The 21,048-nt window shown below is 38.2% G+C and overlaps 3 protein-coding genes across 8 annotated transcripts in view; 1 reads left to right on the top strand and 2 right to left on the bottom strand.

Annotated features, from left to right (window-relative positions):
* The window catches only part of LOC107588825 (ras-associated and pleckstrin homology domains-containing protein 1-like), a 49,610-nt gene extending 43,107 nt beyond the window's left edge, over positions 1-6,503 (top strand). For all 4 annotated transcript variants that reach the window (XM_016277048.1, XM_016277045.1, XM_016277046.1 and 1 more), the window contains 4 exons: positions 1,438-1,536; positions 1,783-1,903; positions 2,065-2,207; positions 4,579-6,503. In XM_016277048.1, the coding sequence (XP_016132534.1) occupies positions 1,438-1,536; positions 1,783-1,903; positions 2,065-2,207; positions 4,579-6,501 (2,286 nt within the window). In that variant the 3' untranslated portion in view covers positions 6,502-6,503. The remainder of the gene's footprint in view (positions 1-1,437; positions 1,537-1,782; positions 1,904-2,064; positions 2,208-4,578) is intronic.
* A 1,463-nt stretch (positions 6,504-7,966) lies between these two features.
* On the bottom strand, positions 7,967-12,013 carry spp2 (secreted phosphoprotein 2). The gene is made up of 6 exons (XM_016277053.1): positions 11,910-12,013; positions 11,570-11,691; positions 11,281-11,403; positions 9,472-9,579; positions 9,100-9,145; positions 7,967-9,010 (listed from the first exon to the last, which is right to left on the bottom strand). The coding sequence occupies exons 1-6, from the start codon at positions 11,959-11,961 to the stop codon at positions 8,883-8,885; spliced, it is 579 nt and encodes a 192-aa protein (XP_016132539.1). The 5' UTR covers positions 11,962-12,013; the 3' UTR covers positions 7,967-8,882.
* A 2,992-nt stretch (positions 12,014-15,005) lies between these two features.
* The window catches only part of LOC107588826 (GDP-Man:Man(3)GlcNAc(2)-PP-Dol alpha-1,2-mannosyltransferase-like), a 10,825-nt gene continuing 4,782 nt past the window's right edge, over positions 15,006-21,048 (bottom strand). Inside the window, exons 4-6 of one of the 3 annotated variants that reach the window (XM_016277051.1) lie at positions 16,760-17,337; positions 15,470-15,787; positions 15,006-15,311 (exon numbers count right to left, since the gene is read on the bottom strand). In XM_016277051.1, coding sequence (XP_016132537.1) covers positions 15,504-15,787; positions 16,760-17,337 — 862 coding nt within the window. In that variant the 3' untranslated portion in view covers positions 15,006-15,311; positions 15,470-15,503. Of the gene's footprint in view, positions 15,788-16,759; positions 17,338-20,081; positions 20,454-21,048 lie in introns of all 3 variants that reach the window. The other 2 variants (XM_016277052.1, XM_016277050.1) reach the window with 2 other exon arrangements.

The following is a 21,048-nucleotide window of genomic DNA, read 5'->3' as shown; positions in this document are numbered from 1 at the left end:
CATACTGTACATTATTGTTTCTCCTATATGGCCCGCCTTTTTGAAACGCATCGATTTTTACAAAGCTCATCGGTCTGAAAAGCGAGGTGTGCTCTGATTGGCCAGCTATCTAGTGCATTGTGATTGGCCGAATACCTCAAGCGTGTGACGGAAATGTTACACCCCTTACCATACTGTGATGGCGTGTCCCGGCCAGAGCGACGAGACAAAAACATTAAAACCCATTATAAACTAGGCATTTGTTGCATCCAGTGAGGACATAATTACGGATTATAATGATTTGTACTGTCTTTTTTTCGCGTTGCGTTGCATCTCGCTGCATAAACATAAAACCATGTCTGCATTTGTGATCGGAGAAATGACAAACAACCAGCACTACCCTACGCTGCTCAAAACTCGCGTTTGAATCATCAGTGGCAAATCTTTAAAATGAAAACGTACTTGCAGTCTGTGAGTCAGAACAGCCAGCATTGTAGTCTACTCTTCCAGGATCAGGAAACGGTACTCCATAAAATGCAATGCACACATCTGAATATTTGGGTTGAACTGTTCTGGAACAGTGTTGTAAATACAACTTAACCACTGATTTCTAGTCGTGTCCTCTTTTGGAAGGCCAAACAAAGTAGTTTCACACGGCGGGCTAGAGTGAGCGGAGGCCGGCGGGCCTGAGTGAGCGGCGAGCAGGCTTGCGGCAGCCACATGTGACGACCTCGGGCTGGACTCTACTTCGTCCACGGTGAAAGCCGATCCGGCGATCCACAGCGCAAAGTTGATGTATTTCCTCAGCGACCAGCACGGATCAGCTCTAGGCATGACGAAGTGGATATCGTCCTCTTTTGGAAGGCCAAACAAAGTAGTTTCGCTTTCACAACAAAACACACAGAACACAAACACACTTCACGTCATGGCGGCGGCAGCAATACTGCAGCGAGAATAAAAGTTACGCCTTCTTTCTTTGTCACGCAAAGAAAGAAGGCATAACTTTTATTCTCGCTGTACATTTGGGCGGCGTTATGCAAATCTTCCCACATCGTGACATAGACATGTGGGGGCGTGTTAGAATTAGCCGTTTTAGGTAGGCGTGGTTGACTCTTAACTTTTATAAAGAATATCTCTTTGGATTTGAGACTTTAGTCTTTGCAACTTTACAGATCTTCTTTATGCACCAAGAGCTTGTAACACTTCAAAGAGAAAGGAAAAAATTGAAATCGCATCATATGACCCCTTTCAGCTAAATTTAAAAACAGGTTGGGTGACAGGTGGCTAACTATATGGACAACTCACGTGTGATTGTGTAACAGATGGCTTTGCATTATGCACATTGACTAAACCATTGTTACTGCCCTCTAGTGGTTCATTAGTATTAGCAATCCCCAAAAAATTATTGAACCATTGTTGTCTTCAATGTCTTGGTAATATTGTTGATTTTGCCCACAGCACCCTCAGATACAGAAGAAGTCACAGTATATCAAATACCTGTGCTGTGATGATGTCAGAACTCTACACCAGTGGGTTAATGGCATTCGTATTGCTAAGGTAATCCCATAGCTTCCTATAGTCATGTTTTATGTTCAGTTAATGAACCCTGTGACCTCAAAACATGTTCTTCTGAAACTAACTAATATGCCACATTAATTATATAACAAAAGCTCTTCTGTATTTAAAAAGGAATTTAAAACCAGAGCTCATGTTGGAAATTGCTTAATCTTCAACCGTGTATGTATATATATGTATATATGTTGGGTTTATATCACTTCCTCATTGAATGTGTTTTATGCACAGTATGGGAAGCAATTGTATGTGAACTACCAGGAAGCCATAAAGCGCACAGAAGCTGCCTATGACTGGTCTTCTCTCTCCAGTACCAGCATCAGGTCGGGAACAAGCTCAGTCAGTATACCTGGTGAGTAACTTGAACCTGATCACTTGAACCCTTCAAATATCATAGGCATTGGTAGTTATGGAGCATTTTCCTTTCATGGCATAATAGTGATTTTACTGTCTTGTGACTGTATATGTATAGGTTGTTAGCTGATGTTTGTGCTTATTTGTTTGTGCTTAAAGAATCACAGTCAAACCACTCTAGCCAAGCAGACAGTGGTTTGTCAGATGGTACTTCGTCCTCCCATGCCCGTTCCCAGAGTGTAGTCAGTTCAATCTTCTCTGAGGCCTGGAAGAGAGGGACGCAAATAGAAGAGAGCACAAAGGTGAGCCATCCTCTTGCTCTGGAAAGATATATCTCTTTATATGGGCACTTGATAAAACACCACAGAGAAAAGGCCTTTTCACACTGAACTCGAAAATTTGGCGTGAATGTTCGGCATGAATGACGCTTTTAAAACTAAACAATAAATCCTATGGAACTATTCACACCAGGTGCAATCATTCGCGGTGCAAAATAGCGAAGATTTTTTTTTTCGTTCTGTGTGTCGATTTTTTCCCTCGTCGCTCCGTGATGAAACGGACCATCCAATTAGATTTGAGCTAAGATCATGTGCCCGGAGCAGCTGCTGTTGCCCAAAAGGTTTCGAAAACCAATGTAAACAAATACCGAAGTATTCTGAGAGAGAAGAGGATGCTGAGTTCTTGTTATCATTGGTTTCTGAGAACAGATTTATCCTCACATGTTCTTTATACAGAATATAATTTCTATTCATTCTCTACTGAATGTGATCTGAAGAGCACTGTCTGTTTTCTTCCACGTGCGAGAGTGTTATGAGTCAGAGCGTGTTCACTCAAGATCTGTCAATCATGGGATAATATCTCCTGCCATTACATACACTGAACAAAATTATAAACACAACACTTTTTTGTTTTTGCCCCCATTTTTCATGAGCTGAACTCAAAGATCTAAGACTTTTTCTATGTACACAAAAGGCCTATTTCTCTCAAATATTGTTCACAAATCTGTCTAAATCTCTGTTAGTGAGCACTTCTCCTTTGCCGAGATAATCCATCCACCTCACAGGTGTGGCATATCAAGATGCTGATTAGACAGCATGATTATTGCACAGGTGTGCCTTAGGCTGGCCACAATAAAAGGCCACTCTAAAATGTGCAGTTTTACTGTATTGGGGGGGTCCGGGGGGAGTCCAAAAACCAGTCAGTATCTGGTGTGACCACCATTTGCCTCACGCAGTGCAACACATCTCCTTCGCGTAGAGTTGATCAGGTTGTTGATTGTGGCCTGTGGAATGTTTGTCCACTCCTCTTCAATGGCTGTGCGAAGTTGCTGGATACTGTCAGGAACTGGAACACGCTGTCGTATACGCTGATCCAGATGCCGATGAGCTTCCCTGAGACGGTTTCTGACAGTTTGTGCAGAAATTCTTTGGTTATGCAAAACTGATTGTTGCAGCAGCTGTCCGGAGGCTGGTGTCAGACGATCTTGGAGGTGAAGATGCTGGATGTGGAGATCCTGGGCTGGTGTGGTTACACGTGGTCTGCGGTTGTGAGGCCGGTTGGATGTACTGCCAAATTCTCTGAAACGCCTTTGGAGACGGCTTATGGTAGAGAAATTAACATTCAATTCACGGGCAACAGCTCTGGTGGACATTCCTGCAGTCAGCATGCCAATTGCACGCTCCCTCAAAATTTGCGACATCTGTGGCATTGTGCTGTGTGATAAAACTGCACATTTTAGAGTGGCCTTTTATTGTGGCCAGCCTAAGGCACACCTGTGCAATAATCAGCATCTTGAAATGCCACACCTGTGAGGTGGATGGATTATCTCAGCAAAGGAGAAGTGCTCACTAACACAGATTTAGACAGATTTGTGAACAATATTTGAGAAAAATAGGCCTTTTGTGTACATAGAAAAAGTCTTAGATCTTTGAGTTCAGCTCATGAAAAATGGGGGCAAAAACAAAAGTGTTGCGTTTATAATTTTGTTCAGTGTATGAAAAAAATGAGAGAAACATTTTTCTATACATGAAATATGAAAGCAAACAGACATAAGATTAACAATATATTTTCTGTATGTGTTTTATGCAGCTCATGCTATTTTTATAACAATAAATGATGTTTATGACAAATGATAAGCAAATGTCATGTTCAAAACATTACAAAGAGTGCATGCCTGGCTATTATAATATGAAAATCCACTTTAGAGCTCAATCGGAAGTTATTACAAGCACTCAATGATGGTTTAAAGTGGGTTTTAAACAAAAAACATAAATAATCGCATACATTTTCAAATGTAGCTTGATGCTAATTGTACCTCTATTTATATTTTAAGATGTATTCTTATAAGCAATTATAAATTGTTTGTGTTTCTGGTGTAGAACCAAACTTTATCTTAATTTAATGCTGTATATTGAGCAGCAGACCATATATGAGATGCGTATCTAAGGAAAAATGCATTGCTGGTCGGCGCCACCTAGAGTGCAGGCGTGAATTAGCAGAAGATCAATCATTTCGTGCTCTGTGTGAAAGCATGTTTGTTGGCGATTCGCCTCACTTTTTCACATCGCGCTCAGTGGGAAACGCCCTTAAGATGAACCACACTAAAGGCCTAAAGGATATTAAATTAAGAAATAACATATTCTTATTTATTATTGTTTTTTTATATTTGTTTAGGCAAGGCCAGAATCAATGCGTTCTACCCATTCAAGCCATAGCAGCCATTCTTCTCATCATGTGCCTCAACAGCAGCATCCACACCCACTGCAACAGCCACATCCACATTCAATTCCACAGTCACGTGGAAGTGTCACCCAGGCACCGGCACTAATACAGACACCGATACAGGCACCAGCACAAATACCACCCCAGGCAACTCCAGCCCCACCACCGCCACCTCCTCCACCACCTCCTCCACCCCCTCCTCCTCCTCCTATTTCCAATATCCCCCACCATGCCACACCTACCATGTTCGCCAAATACAGCACTATCACTCGGCTGCAGAATGCCTCTCAGGCCACAAGTCACCACAAGCCTCCGCCTCAAGTCCAGCAGCAAGTGCCACCAGTCCCACCGGCCTCCAAACCACAATCGAACAATATTCCACCAGGGGCTAACATCCCACCCCCTCCTCCTCCACCTCCACCTGCCTCAATGCCTCCACCTGGATCAGCCATGGCTGTTTTGAAGCTTGGTCCTCCAGCCCCAGCAACAGTTTTACAGTCCTTCCCTTCTCCTCCCCCCTCACCTCCACCACATCCTCCCATAATGCCCATGCAGTCACAGCCTCTACCGCCTCCACCTCCCATACGGCCAATGCAGTCACAGCCTTTCCCACCTCCTCCTCCCATAAGGCCAATGCAGTCACAGCCCTTACCACCTCCTCCTCCCATAATGCTAATCCAGTCACAGCCTTTACCACCTCCTCCTCCCATAATGCCAATGCAGTCACAGCCCTTACCACCTCCTCCTCCCATAATGCCAATGCAGTCACATCCCTTACCACCTCCTCCTCCCATAATGCCAATGCAGCCGCAGCCTTTACCACCTCCTCCTCCCATAATGCCAATGCAGTCAAAGCCTTTACCACCTCCTCCACCCATAATGCCCGTGCAGTCACAGCCTTTACCGCCTCCTCCACCTCCCATAATGCCAATGCAGTCACAGCCTTTACCACCTCCTCCTCCCATAATGCCAATGCAGTCACAGCCTTTACCACCTCCTCCTCCCATAAGGCCAATGCAGTCACAGCCCTTACCACCTCCTCCTCCCATAATGCTAATCCAGTCACAGCCTTTACCACCTCCTCCTCCCATAATGCCAATGCAGTCACAGCCTTTACCACCTCCTCCTCCCATAATGCCAATGCAGTCAAAGCCTTTACCACCTCCTCCACCCATAATGCCCGTGCAGTCACAGCCTTTACCGCCTCCTCCACCTCCCATAATGCCAATGCAGTCACAGCCTTTACCACCTCCTCCTCCCATAATGCCAATGCAGTCACAGCCTTTACCACCTCCTCCACCCCCTCTTCAGGCTAATGGCCTTCCCCCTCCTCCACCATCCTCGACAGTACAGGCACCTTTCATAACCAATGGACTCAAGAAGGTCCTTGCCCACAAATTTCCCAATGTCCCCCAGGATATAATACCCCAGGCCAATCAGATCAATTCTCCTCCTCCTCCTCCCCCCCCTCCACCACTGCCACCATCAGCACCTACACTCCCTCGCCAACAGCATATTGCTACAGCTCCAAATCCACCACCACCACCTCCTCCACCACCTCCACCAGCCCCCATGCAGCTGCCAATTCAACCTGCAGTTTTGCCCAAAACATTCTCTGGTGGATTTCCACCTCAGACAGCACCAAAACCTTCGTATGGCATTCTTCCAGTATCCCCAGTAGCTCCAGCACCCCCACCACCTCCCCCACCCCCACCTCCTCGCACAGCATCTCCAAGACACTACCCTTCTCCAACCAAACCTCATCAGTGCCATCTCTGGTTAAGCAGCTTGCTAGCCAGTTTCCTGTTGCGTCTCCTGCAATGGCCAATCAAACGGAGTCTCAAAGTCACAAAGCTCCCCAGTCCCTACCTGTAGTGAAGGCCCCTCCTCCTCCAGTGTCAGGCTCCCCTATCAGGAAGTCCCCTTCTGGCTCATCTGCGGGCGTCAGGAAACCTCCACCGACACCTCAGTGCAACTCCAGTGTGAAGTACAATGTCTCGGTGGAGTATAAGGAATCCCGCAGGAACTTGGGGAGCAAGTTTAACCCTAGTTCATCGTTGACATCAAGCTCCAGTAGCTCACCCTCCAAAGAGCTTTCCACAGGTCCTCGGGCACCCCCCAAACCAGGAAAGCTCAATCTGGCAAATCTTCCTTTGGCTTTGCAGAACAAATTGAATCAGAACCGCCAATCCACTGCAGACTTCCCATCCCCTCCACCCCCAGAAAATGACATCTTCCCCCCTCCCCCACTGGAGTCTGACCTCCCTCCACCACCGCCCCTTCCAGGTGATCCAAATGGTTTGTCTCCGAAAGTGGCTGTGGTCAATCCTCAGCCCCAGCCTGCTTGGGGCAAGAGTTCACTGAAAAAGACGCAACCTCCAGCATCAATTCGCTGTAACAACTCTATTAGAGAGCCTCCACCACTCTCACCACCTTCCATACAAGGGGGCCCTATTCCCCCTTCTTCTCCTAAAGGCACCACGCAGCCAAACTTCTTGGAGGACCTTAACAAGACACTGAAACGCAAGTCCTCACGAGTCTCTGGAGACAAAGTGGACCCTGTGGCCACAATGGATGACATGGCTTTGCCACCACCTCCACCTGAGCTTCTGAATGATCAACAGAGACACAGTGGTAGTGGCTTCATGTCCGGGAATATCTCAGGCTATGCAACGCTACGGCGAGGGCCTCCTCCTGCCCCACCCAAGCGGGACCACAGCACCAAACTCACAAACTGAGAAAACTGCAACTTTTACTCTTGCTTGCTATTTACATGTCTCATTGAAGCCATCATTTTGTTGGTATGCTCCGCTTTTTCTGTACAAAACCGCTCAAGAAGTTTCAGCTTTACTGTGACTTTGTGACAGTGCATCAGTTCCAGTTCCAAACAACTGAGTGATTCCACCTTCAACACCTTGGTACTGCATGGAAGACAAAACTACATTAAACTGTTAATCTTATTGATTTTTGGGAAGACAAACATTTTGAACTTTGGGGTTGGGTGGGATTTTAAATTTTGATTTCATGTTGTTTTTATATTATCGATTATTTAATAATCTGAAGAGATTGTTATTTCAGATGGAAGTTTTTTAAATGGTTGGATGGTTATTGATGTTTGAGGAGTTTTAGATAGGTAGGTTGAATTAGGCAGTGTGTTTGGCTGGTATATTAGTTTGGCACAACTTTGACCATTTATGTGGCAGATCCAGTGCTCAATGGATGCATCTAGAACGGATCTTGATCACTATTGCTCTTTGAGCCACTAAGTGCATTTTAGTTGTATTTGTCAAAACTGTAACATGAAGGACCTGTTGTTCAGGGAGTTGCCCCAATGTCTAGATCTGTGAGACTGTGGAATGTTTGCTTTTTTTTTTATTAGACCTGTTTAAATTGTAGATATTCTCATTTGCTGCAGTATCTTTGTCTAGGTAAAACAAATGACTGCCTTGCTGTTACTTGTTGGTCCTTACGTCCTCTAGTGAACATTCAAGCTGACTTTTACAAATTGTTCATCTATGAAGAGATGGACTTTTAAGTCATGTGACTGAATGACACAATCATTATTCACATAGATTTATCTTATATCCTGTATTATAACCTGTATTATTGGCTCATGAATACAGCCATGCCTTAAAATTCTAGAACACGTGTATCAAACAACTGATCAAAATATTCTCATCTTATAAAAAGAGGCCATTAGGAAGTTCGGTTTCCCTGTAGGTTTTACTTGTTGAAGGATTCTGGCTTATTTTCACCATTCAGACATGACGTGCAACTTCATAATCTTACAGTGAGCACCTATAACTTGGCATATGTACAAACAATTATGCATATTAACGCATGTCCACATTTCATTTTGAAAAAATTGTTTATTGAATGTATTTACAATATCATGAAACTTTTCAGGTTGTTGAGAAGTGACTAACTGAAGCTAATATTAAATTATTAAAGTATCTGGTCATGATCCATCAAAGGTCAATGAACATCATGCTCTGCATATCCCTCTGCAAAATGTGTAATTTTAAATGAAATTATACATGTTGATATCATCCTTGTTTCTGGTTTTTATTGGTTTTATTGTGGAGGTTAATGCCAGCAGGTATTCGTATTCATATCACATACAGTGAATAATTTTGTTTCATGTTTCAGTGGAGGCTGCAGTTATTGGCCCTTAGTACAGTAGTCTTTTCATTTAGCTTTGTTTGTAGCACCTTAATGTTTGTATGAAGAGTCTTCATGTGATTTCATCCAGCAGTTCAGTGATATGGCAGGTGATTGTCGAAATGGTCTCCACGAACATGGTTGGTTTCAGTGTTGTCATGATGACCCGCACGTATTGGTGGAGCGATGAAAATGCTTGGTGCTGAAGTTGAATGTGTGCGGTCTACAAATATGTCAAAAGCATTATTAACATTGTGATCACAATACTAATATGCCAAATATGCAAGTGTGAAAGATGACAAGTTTATTTACCTCTAGTCCCAAAATGATTTAAATCGTAGTATAATCCTAACCCCCCCTGTTGGCGGAAAGAAGTTATCAGCAATTACTTCATTGTTTAGTCATGTATTTCAAAATGTAAATTAGTTTACTTAAAATGAAAATAAAATTTACATAAGCACTATATGTAAACATTATTATTCCGTATATTTAACTATGCTTGACATAGGTTACATACTTCTGCACAATAATCAATGAATAGTTTTTAATGCAATTATATTTACTGCACTTTCTTTCTAGCCCTTCTTGCTTGTTTACTAGACACTTACATTTTGGTGCGTATCTTCTCATGGTAATGTTTGGATGCTCCTGGTGAAATAAAGACAAATTTATGTTGACACTCACCTCCTCACTGGACTCAGAGCTGGAGCTGTCGGCCTTTGTGCATCTGAGAGAGATGATACGAGTGACGTCCTGATTCACTCTGGCTCTGATATAGCACCCTGCCTCCGGCTAAACCCCAAGGGTATGGAAAAGAATCAAAAAAGATTCATGAAAAAAGAATGTTATACTCTTAATAATAATAATCAGTATTACTAACCATTATGCAAGTTTCTACAAAGGATTGTTAATATACACATTTTAAAAATATGTGACCCTGGACCACAACTACTGGTCTTAAGTAGCACGGGTATATTTGTAGCAATAGCCAACAATACATTGTATGGGTCAAAATGATCTATTTTTCTTTTATGCCAAAAATGATTAGGATATTAAGTAAAGATCATGTTCCATGAAGATATTTTGTAAATTTCATACCATAAATATATCAAAACTTAATTTTTGCTAAGTATTATGCATTGCTTAGGACTTCATTTGGACAGCTTTAAAGGTGATTTTCTTAATATTTAGATTTTTTTTGCACCCTCAGATTCCAGATTTTCAAATAGTTGTATCTCGGCTCAAACTACTACAACAATCTATACATCAATGGAAAGCTTATTTATTCATATATAAATCAAGTTCAGCAGTCACATAATACTTTTTTAGTTTTTTTTTTTTTATCATTCAAATGCTTGGGGTCGGTATAGCTTTTAACTGTTGCTAGATCCAATTTCTCAGTACTTGGATCAATTTTCAAATCTCTTCACACAGTAAGCGCAATAGTATCTGTGGATAAACTGATTAAGACAGCAATTTGCTGCATTTCTACAGTAATGCCATATTGAAATGTTCTAAACCTAATACCTACACAAGTGTTAGTCTTTCAATTTCATTATATATGTCTATAAAAATGGGGAAACTTGCTGTTTTGTAAAGAAATTTTACAAAAGAAAACATTGTGTAATGCTATCTGTTGTCAGTGTATTTAGGTCATTGTTTTATGAGTGAGAAAGTGTGTTTGTTGGGTCACAAACATTACTATTGTTGTAAAGAATGACTTGATTTGAGATGTATGAAGAGACAATTATTATGTGTTTTGGAAGTTTTAGTGCTTTTTTGATTCAAAATTAACTGCTGTGCCAAGGCAAAAAATACACTGAAAAAAAGATTGGTGTAGAAACCATTCAGAAATTGCTTGTCAATTTTACAATTAATTGCAAATAGCGAGAATTAAATGTGAACATTAACAGTAGCAAGACTGATATAGTATTATCTTGTAAACATACTCCAATAATATTTTTTGTTACAGTGTTAGGAGAACTGTGTGCAGTTTTTTTTATATACAGTATATATATATTAGTGACCTAATATTTGAAAAATTAGTCCTAGTGATTGAAAAAAAAATTTGAAAGAAGGTATTTTCTGCTCATCAAGGCTGCATTTATTTGACCAAAATTAGTAAAACATTATTATATAAATATATTGAAAATTCTCAGCATTGGAAAATGCAGTCTTTTACCAAGGCCTATAAAATAAAAAATATGAGTATATAAATTATAAATAGCTGTTGTTATTACACTGTAGACAACGTGTGTGATGACATGTTTATGGGTAATTTATACTGAAAATTAAAACCACTCCCATCAGTTTATACAAATTCTGTGAATATTCACATATTGCATCCATTGCTTCCACAATTCAGCTTAAGCAATTGAAAAGGTGTTAATTCAATTATCAATGGTGCACAAATCTGGTACAATTATTATGATCTATTGGCAAACCCGGATCATGTCCATACACATATGATATGAATACCTTGAGATAACTTACCACAAAAAAACCTTTGCGGTACATGCAGCCCTGAGGATCGACCCCAGAGCTCTTCTGACACTCCGTCTCCCTGATGCCAAACCTCAGATGCAGATCAAATGTGTTCATTCCCAGAGGAACAATCTTAAGGTAAATAAAGGCAAATGCTCAGCAGTCAGTATTTTGGGCTGTTGCTTTTTTAAACTATTCATTCGTTATACTTTGTCTTTCATTGATGACTGGATCCTCGCTAGTCACCAGTTTTGCCAGATGTAGAAATAAAAGAGTTGTTGTAAGAGTGTGTACTGACCCTCTTTACAGATGCCTTGGACACTCTGTAGAGATGATTCCTGGCAATGCGTGCATTAATCCGATTGAGCGCCATCTGCAGAGCATCATCTGCTTTTGAGCTGAGCTCAAACAGAGGTAAGCCTATGGTTGCATGTCAGAGGTCATGTAACTTATTTAATGATTTACAACTAAATCCACACAAAAAATTACTTTTAAGATTAAAAGTCAACACGTAAAGACTACTGACATTTATTTTAGCAAAGTATGAAAGCTGCATGTTTCCATTGTTTGTATTGTCACATATTTATTCCTTATGTCTTACAGTCTGTGCTAATAATCAACATCAAGACCGCACTCACCTAAACCTCCTAAAACCTGCAGGAGCAGAAAGAGAAAAACACAGCACCTCATTTTCGTTTCAATCACACTGGACACTCTTCCTACCAAACAGTCCTTTTTTTAACTGTGATGGCTCTTCTAATTCTCCTCCTCTTTTCTGTGTACAAGGTGTTGTTTGATTTGGCGTCTCTCTCCTGTTCGTGCACATCTGGGTAAAGAGGAACTTTGTCATGCAAACCCAATGCTTGTTTTACCCAGAATATGGTCTGATAATAACAATTTTAAAAACGACTGTGCAAAATTACAACATACCATTTTGGATGATGTACTTGAAAAACTGTGTACAGTGAACTGAAGTAATGGCTGCTGAAAATTCAGCTTTGCCATTACAGGAATAAAAAAAATTAAAAATAATAATAAATATATATATATATATATATATATGACAATTATATGATGTTTATACAAGCCAACCCATATAACTAACTGTAAAATGCTATAAAATAGTTTTAAAACAACATATGCATATATATTTTTATAAAAAAATATATATATATATATATATATATATATATATGTGTGTGTGTGTCACCTTATAATTTACTGTAAAAGAATTTAGAGAAGTGTCTGCATGAATGATGCATCGGTTACATTTATTTATAAACATTTTCTTTCTGATTTTCTCCTGCATCTGAAAAAGTTAAAAATATAGCTGAACAGAGGAAGAAATCAATATATATTCTTGACAGTGAAATCAAATCAGTGACTCATGAAAAAGCTAAGTTAGCAGACGTCTAATTCTGCTTTCTTAACCATTAGTAGTTTCTGAGAATCTCCTATTGCTCCTTTTCCAAGTTCCTATGATTGTAATCATGAATTGTTACAGCTAATTTTCACTTACTTCTGTGAATATTTCTCAAGGTTGGTTCATTTCTGTATATAGTCTGTTAAACACATTTGAACTATTACACAGTTATTGAACATGTTGACAGTTGAGACACCATGTCCTAATAACAGAGGTGCTGCCAAACAATCAAATATTAAACAGTACAAAAATTATGAAACAGCAAAAATGTATAAGGCAGAATTATTGTTTCAGGTAACAAATATTGCAATTAATACATGTTATGAAAAATAGCCTTGTTCCTTGAAGCATTCAATGAAAAAATTATGTTGTAGAAACTATTTTAACTCATACTTTGCTTGTAAATTTCACAATCGATTTCAAAGTACCACATTGAATGAATTGTGACATTTTGCCTCAAATAGTATTTTCTTGTAAAATGTAGTCCAATAATCTTTTTTAATTACAGCTTAATATTCTGAAATATTATTACAATTCAAAATTACCATTTCTATTTTTATATATTAATTCATTCCTGTGATGCAAAGCTGAATTTTCAATAATAGATTTATTAAAGAATAATTTACAATATTACGGTTTTACTGTATTTTTTATCAAATAAATGCAGCCTTAGTGAGCAGAAGAGATTTCATTATAATGTATATCAGTTAGTGGTCGACCGATATATCGCCAAGGCCGATATATCGGCCGATATTTGGCATTTTTCAAATATCGGCAATGGCCGATAAGTTTTCCTCTTTGGCCGATGCGTTAGAACGGTTAAACAAAGGAATTAAAATGTATACAAAAAGTATTATAACGATTGCTTTTATATTATTAGTAATAGAAAGGCAAACATTATAATTCTTTCTCATTTGCCATCAGCATTCAGCAAATACGCATTTACATCATTTACACAAATCTTTGAATGACTAATGAACATTTAATTTCACAAACCTTGCAGACTTAGTCGGATCCAGTTTAGGAGATCTTGTGAAGTGTGTATGTGTATCCTGCATGATCGCGTGTTCTGTGACGGTCGGTCCGTGTGAATTGAATGCAGACAGGAGGAGAGTTCAGCTTCACTGGAGACGTGCGATCGACAAACTAAACTCGTGATTTCAAATTATGCTGCACTTTATGCATTTGCCCACTGCCATATTCATGTCATTTCCACTGTGTGCTGTTTGTAAAATGAGTGTTACCTTGGCTTTATTTGAAAAAATATGATTCCCAATGCACACAAACTTCCCAGAATACTGAGTGCCCTGTTGGTTAGTGTTCACTTCCTTTTTTATATTTTTTATTAAATATTTATTTGTGAAAAATACTTTGTCATCTAAAGTATAAGTATGTTTATTTAACACATTAACTTTTTAATCCATTTTCAAATGATTTCAAATTTCTTAAACATTAATTAAAAAAAAAAAATTATATCGGCTTTATATCGGCCACCCTGCTTTCCAAGAAATCGGCATCGGCCATCAAAAAACAAATATTGGTCGACCACTAATATTAGTACATTATTATAAATAATATTTATTATTATTAGAAAGTACACATGCACACTGTAATACCCAATATTAGTTAAGGTTAACCATTTTAGGAAACAATTGCCTTAAAGTTTAAAACCAATCTACTATGTACTGTGAGCTTGTTTAGTTTGAGTCCATAAAACTATTTGCATAAAATCGAAAACCACTAAGAGATTAATCTATTAATCTTATGCAAAAATACACCGATAACACAATTTCAACATTCACTCTCTTTAACAGTCATTGAGTTCACATAACTTTTTTTCTTTTAAGTATAATGATTTCAGTAGTATTTGAGAAAAATGTACTTGTTTTGTTTAGTAAATTTGATTGTTAGGTTTCTGTTACTAGCTGTTTAAATATCCTCAACCCTCTCCGTTCCCTCCTCTTTTCCCAGATACTATGCGCTGTTTAATTTGGCCTCTCTCTCACTTTCCTATCTAGTCTAGACAGACAAACACTATTTCCCTTACTCAGAATCTGTGCTCCTGGGACAGCTTTTCTGTATACAGCAGTTATGTAAAACCAATTCTGTTACTGGAGGTTGGTTAACCGTGGAAAAGGTCTGGACAGCAGTATGTGACAAAAATGAGAACTGAGCACAGCTTTCCAATGTAATAACTGTGAATGCAATAATTACATGAAAATATTGCTACTTAAAATGATGTGGTAATAGTGAATTCAGTTTATTTTCCATCAAACAGGACAAGCATTTTGTTTATATTTCCAGACCACTCACTCATAATTTATTGCAAAAAAAAAAGCAAAGCACTAGTATAATTTGAATCTTCCAAGAGAAACATCACTTTTTTTAAACATTAGTCTTGTTGTGTAACCCTCTAAAACCTTTTACAACAAAACAAAACAAAGCTATTACATTTGTACTCTATCATATATAATGTACACACAACAGATATGAAGAAAAAACTGCATGTTTGCATTTAAATTATACAATATCTACTGCTTTCTGTTCATTTGCAGCAATCTGTCATTCAATCTGTCATTAAGTTAAAGCAAAAGGTGGCATCTCACCAGAACTAGCATTTCCCATGATGCTTTTCCCTTACCTTAGTGATGTTACGTAAAGAGCAAATGTTCACAAGACAGGCAGGTGTGCTCACTTCTGCTCTAGACAAGGAATGATTTGGAGTCAGTATTACAGGGCCAGCACACGCTCGTGAATTAGACTGAACTATATCACTATAGTCAGTCACCATGACCCCCTCCTCGATCACTCACAGTCTTAGTGTTGACATTAGAGGCTCCATGGCTGAAAGAAATGAGCCTTCAAACTCCTGGTCTGAGAAGCGGGAGACGGACAGACGTGCCCGGCGTCGGATCTCTGATCGAGCTGCAGGAGTCATAGCAAGGATTCGTTCCATGGCATCTGCATAACTGTCTTCATCGTCTGCCAGGAAGCCAGTTGGACCGTTATCATAGGGAACTACAATGTCCAACTTGGGACCACCGGATTTGTGAGCCAGAATGATAGTTCCTGCAGCCATACACTCCACTACACCTGCGGACATGTGGGAGAAGATGAGAAATTCTCAGTGTAACGGTCAGGGAAATATCAGGGTTATTAGTTAACTAAAATGGAAACTAAAACCCTAAACAAACATTTTTGTTACCTGAAATAATATATATATATACAGGTGCATACCGGAAATAAATGAACTTTTCCATGACATTCTAATTTATTGAGATGCACCTGTATATTTATAGTTTAACTTAAAGGACTAAAACAAATAAATAAGAATAAATAAAAACTATACAGGCATTTAAAGAAATATATATATAAAAATGTCAAAAACACAACTATATAACTAAAACTAAAATGAAAGAGATTAACAGAAAATATACCGTAATATGAAATTAATTGAAAATATTAACGAAAACTAAAATGTAACATCAGTTATACTAAAATATATTACTATTAGCTATATATATTAGCTAATTGCCAAGGCAACATTTCTTATTTTCATTTAGTTTAACTTAAAATACTAAAATAACTAAAAATAAAGTAAACAAAAACTAATCAATAAATATAAATAAAAACTATACAGGCATTTAAATAAATATATATAAAATGACAAAAATGATCAAAACTAAAATGAAAGAGATTAACAGAAAATATCAAATGAAATCTAATTCAAAATATTATCCGAAAACTAAAATGTAATATCAATGATACTAAAATAACACTGGCAAATATGCACTGTGGAGAAAAATAATCTTTGTCAATTTCAATTATTTCTAACAAATAAAAAAAAACATTTTACAATGCATAATATGTATAATGTGTATAATATATATAATATTCTATTAATCTATTATATTTCAAATTTTAATAAAATATTCTTTTTATTCAATTTTACAAAATAATGTAACTAATGTAACATTTTAATTACATTTTAAGTAATTAAGTAGTTTTTCTTTAAGTAATCTGTATAGTGTTTTGAGATTTTGCTGAGAGCATGATATTTCTTACCAATACCGAAATGTTCATTCCACATTGTGTGCAACCCGATTGTGGCGTCTGTTAAATCTTTCTTCAGTTCTTCAAATGGGATATTGAGTTTAAACTCCACCCTATCTACCACACCCAGATCCACACACAATCCCTTCAGCATCTGCACCCTCTCCTCATCTTCCTGGTTACGACATCCACCAATCAACACCAGCTTCACGGTCTCTCGCCCGGCAGGCTCCACCCCCTTCCTGTCCAGAAGCTTTCTAAAAGCCTTGATCTGCAGCCGATGGTCTTTTTCAGGCCGGAACTGACCCACGGAGACCACAGAGTGACACTTCTTTCTCACCTTCTCTTCATCCACATCCCCAATAGGGACGTCCAGGAAGGCCTGAACGTCGCATGGTGGATAGACCACACTGGTGCAGTTAGGAGCGCGCCACAGAGCCAGAATGTGACCTAAAGTCCAGGTGGAATTGACCATGACCACGTCACTACAGGAGCCGGCCAGACCATACAGCAGCGCAAAGACACAGTAGTAGATCACTTTGATGGCACTCAGTACAGGGTTACTGGAGATGTAGTCTGCATTATTGAACCTAGAATGAAGATAGAAGAATGCATATATGGATTTATACATGTAAGATTTCTATAGGCCAATTATACTGTATATACACCACCGTTCAAAAGCTTGGGGTCAGTAAGAATTTTATGTATTTGTAAAAAGTCACCAAGGCTGCATTTATTTCTTCAATAATACAGTAAAACAGTAATATGATGGAAATATTATTCCAATTGAAAAGAACTGTACTGGTATTTTAAAATGCCATGTGATGCAAAGCTGGCATTACTCCAGTCTTTAGTGTCACATGATCCTTCAGAAATCATTCTAATATGCTTTTTTTGTTGATAATAAAAATTCTTATTATTATTATCAATGTTGAAAACAATTGTGCTGCATCACATTTTTGTGAAAACCGTGACACTTTTTTAGGAGTCCTTGATGAGTAGAAAGTTCAAAAGAACATTGATTTGAAATACAAATCTTTTGTAAACATTATCCACCTTATTCTGTAACGTGGAAGTAAGCCTATGGGCGAGACCTCCGGTTCATCAGCCGAAATAACGAGAAGAATTACAGCGTGCAGTAAACGGTAAAACTGTTTGCACTAGCACTCTGGGTAACCTAGCAACCGCATAGCAACACATTAGCAACCAGTGTGTTCATAATTTAGATAATACATTAAAATAACATGGTAAGACACATCAATTTGTTATTTCAGGCAGCAAAACGAGCGGTTTTGTAGTTAAAAATAGCTGGAAGGGAATGAGACCGGAAGCAAGAAAACCCATCAAATTTACAAATGGCCACACCCATTTTTACGGGGAAAATAAGGTGGATAAATGTCTTTACTTTTCCTTATATCAATATAAGGAATCCCTGCTAAATAAAAGTATGCATTTATTCATTCAAAAAGGTATACTGACCCCAAACATTTGAACCGTAGTGTATGTAAATATAATTATACACATTCATGCAACATACATAACATCTGGAAAACATACTGCAAGAGATGTATTTATGAGACAAAAAAATGCTTATCAGAAAGCTAATGCTAATAATGGTTCAAGACAACATGAAGCGCCATTTAGAAGACATTTTACTTCTGTAATGTGACATATTGTTTGAGTGAAAAAGAATATTTAACAAAAAATAACCTGATAAAATATTTTAGTGGTTGGCATGATTACAAAAATGTATAATCATAACAATGGATATGAAGTTTTAAGATTTTATTACTATGACTTTTTATGACTTTTTTTCCAGGACTAGAAATCCCACTTTCAAATTAAGCTTCCTCATATATCCAGGTTTTTCAAGTGGGATTTAAATGTTAAAAAAAAAATGCTGAGGGGGTGAGTTAAAATACAAAACACCATTTTTTTATATATTTTATTTTGTCTAATTAAATTATTAAATTATATTGAAGCCCTGTTTATGTTGGTTTAGAACTACTGCACCAATTCATTATGCACAATAAGACCAAAACTATATTCATTAAGTAAATATGGTCCGTTCTGAACTACAATTGAGTCATTATGGAGTTCTCTGCATCAGCCACAAAACTAAGCTTTTAAGTGACTAATCATTAGAGCTGCACGATTCTGGATAAATTGAGAATTCTGAACTAAACAAAATAATGTGTGAAAAAATATTAATTGCTGTCTATTTAAAAATGTTTAATTAATTTGAATGAATTCTTAAACATTTTAATATATAACCTAATGTATGTATTTAAAATATAATATATTAAATAGACCCATTTTAATATTAAAATGGTGAAAAAGTGGTTTAAATTAATGATTCAATGACTCAAATACTTCACTTGTTTCATTACTGGATGAATCAGCGTTTTTGAACGAATCTCTTGAATCAATGATTCAATGACAAATACATTTTTAAACAATCACTTGTCGCCACCTAGTGGCGAAACGATGCAATCAACACAAATGTTATTTGAAGCACCAATTACTTTCAAAAGAAGCCTTGCTCTATTTTGAGCACGACCATATACATCAATATTTATATTTGAACTAAAAATGTATATCCGAACTATAAACTTTCATCCCAGTATTTCTGTGATAACATGAATTAAATAATACTAGCGTAGCGGAATTCTTTTAATTTGCATTGATTGCACTGATCTCACTTTAATACATTTATCTTACATACATCTTTTGAATGTAATCTTTAATCAGTACTCAATAAGTATTCAATGGTAACCAATAGAGTGAATGAGGTCTTCTCAGAGAAGTTGTGTACCAGGAACGAACAAGCTTTGAGAATAACCAGACATCAACATTTTAGCAAGTGGTACCATGGGGTGATGTAATACAGCCATTTCATTGATTAGATGAGGGATTTTGAAATGTATACTTTTGACTATAAAAACTGGGCTGTGATCTCTTTTGCTCACAGCTTCAACTGTGTGTCAAACAGATCACTTCTCTGCAGAGAATTAAAGCAAGACAAAGACAAAACTCTGTTTAGTTTTTCATTCTCAGTCTTCACAATTATTTTATCACTATATTAAGTCAGAATTTCCACGACACCGTGTAGCTGAAAAGACTGTTTGTGAAGCTATTTCTTACCTAGTAACTGCCCGCGCTCTCTCTCTCTCTCAGTTTTTCCAAAGGTTTTATAGACACGGGCAAATCATTGCCATTTAGAAATCAGATCACGTGGGTGTCTGAATCGAGATCGCAATCTTTTAACGATTAATCGTGCAGCTCTACTGCTAAACATTCAACTTTTACATTTAATTCGACTTTCTTGACTAACCTTGGGTTTCTTTCTCGAACCACTGACAGCATATCAGTGCTGATGGTTGGGTAGTGCACATAGCTTCCCACATGACAGCCACCCAGATAACAGAACACAGGTAGAGTGAAGGCATAGCCCATTGAGTCAATGTAGAGGTCTGGAACAAACTCAGTCAAGGCCTCCCACCCCAAGAAGATGGAGCCCACGCTCTGCCCCAGAAGGGTGAAGTGTGGGTAAAGTTTGGCCTCCACCAGGAGACGATGTTTCAGGAACACAAACTTAACGGCACGAGGGAGTCTGATGTTGAAGCGCCGCCGCGCTCCATCTAAAATCTCTTCTGCGGTCACGCCCTGATCACCCGTGTAAACCACGAAGGAAACATCTTGGTACCTACGTAAATATAGGGGATTAAATAGGGTATGAATTCTGAATTTTTGTTATGTTCATTATTTTGTTAATTTCATGCTGAATTTCATGCCCAGCCCTGCTGATTTAAGCATTCAAGAGTTCAGTCAAACACAGAAATTAAAGGGGTCATATGAAGCTGCTAAAAAGAACAGTATTTTGTGTATTTGGTGTAATAAAATGTGTTTATGCGGTTTAAGGTTCAAAAAACATTATTTTCCACATACTGTACATTACTGTTTCTCCTCTATGCGCCGCCTTTCTGAAACGCGTCGATTTTTACAAAGCTCATCGGTCTGAAAAGCGAGGTGTGCTCTGATTGGCTAGCTATCCAGTGCGTTGTGATTGGCCGAATACCTCAAGCGTGTGACGGAAATGTTACGTCCCTTACCATATTGTGATGCCGTGTCCCGGCCAGAGCGACGAGACAAAAACATTAAAACCCATTATAAACGAGGCATTTGTTGCATCCAGTGGGGACATAATCACGAATTATAATGATTTATACTGTCTTTTTACACGTTGTGTTGCATCACGCCGCGTAAACACAAAACCATGTCTGCATTTGTGATTGGAGAAA

The sequence above is a fragment of the Sinocyclocheilus grahami genome, unplaced genomic scaffold (assembly GCF_001515645.1).
Source record: "Sinocyclocheilus grahami isolate Dianchi unplaced genomic scaffold, SAMN03320097.WGS_v1.1 scaffold108.1, whole genome shotgun sequence".
Classification (NCBI taxonomy): Eukaryota; Metazoa; Chordata; class Actinopteri; order Cypriniformes; family Cyprinidae; genus Sinocyclocheilus; species Sinocyclocheilus grahami.
This window is presented reverse-complemented; position numbering and strand designations above follow the sequence as displayed.

Coding starts and splice junctions, on each gene's coding strand:
- spp2 (XM_016277053.1), bottom strand. CDS start 11,961: ATGAGGTGCTGTGTTTTTCTCTTTCTGCTCCTGCAGGTTTTAGGAGGT. Junction 11,404..11,569: donor CCAAGGCATCTGTAAAGAGG/GTCAGTACACAC, acceptor ATTTACCTTAAG/ATTGTTCCTCTGGGAATGAA. Junction 9,011..9,099: donor AAATCATTTTGGGACTAGAG/GTAAATAAACTT, acceptor ACATATTTGTAG/ACCGCACACATTCAACTTCA.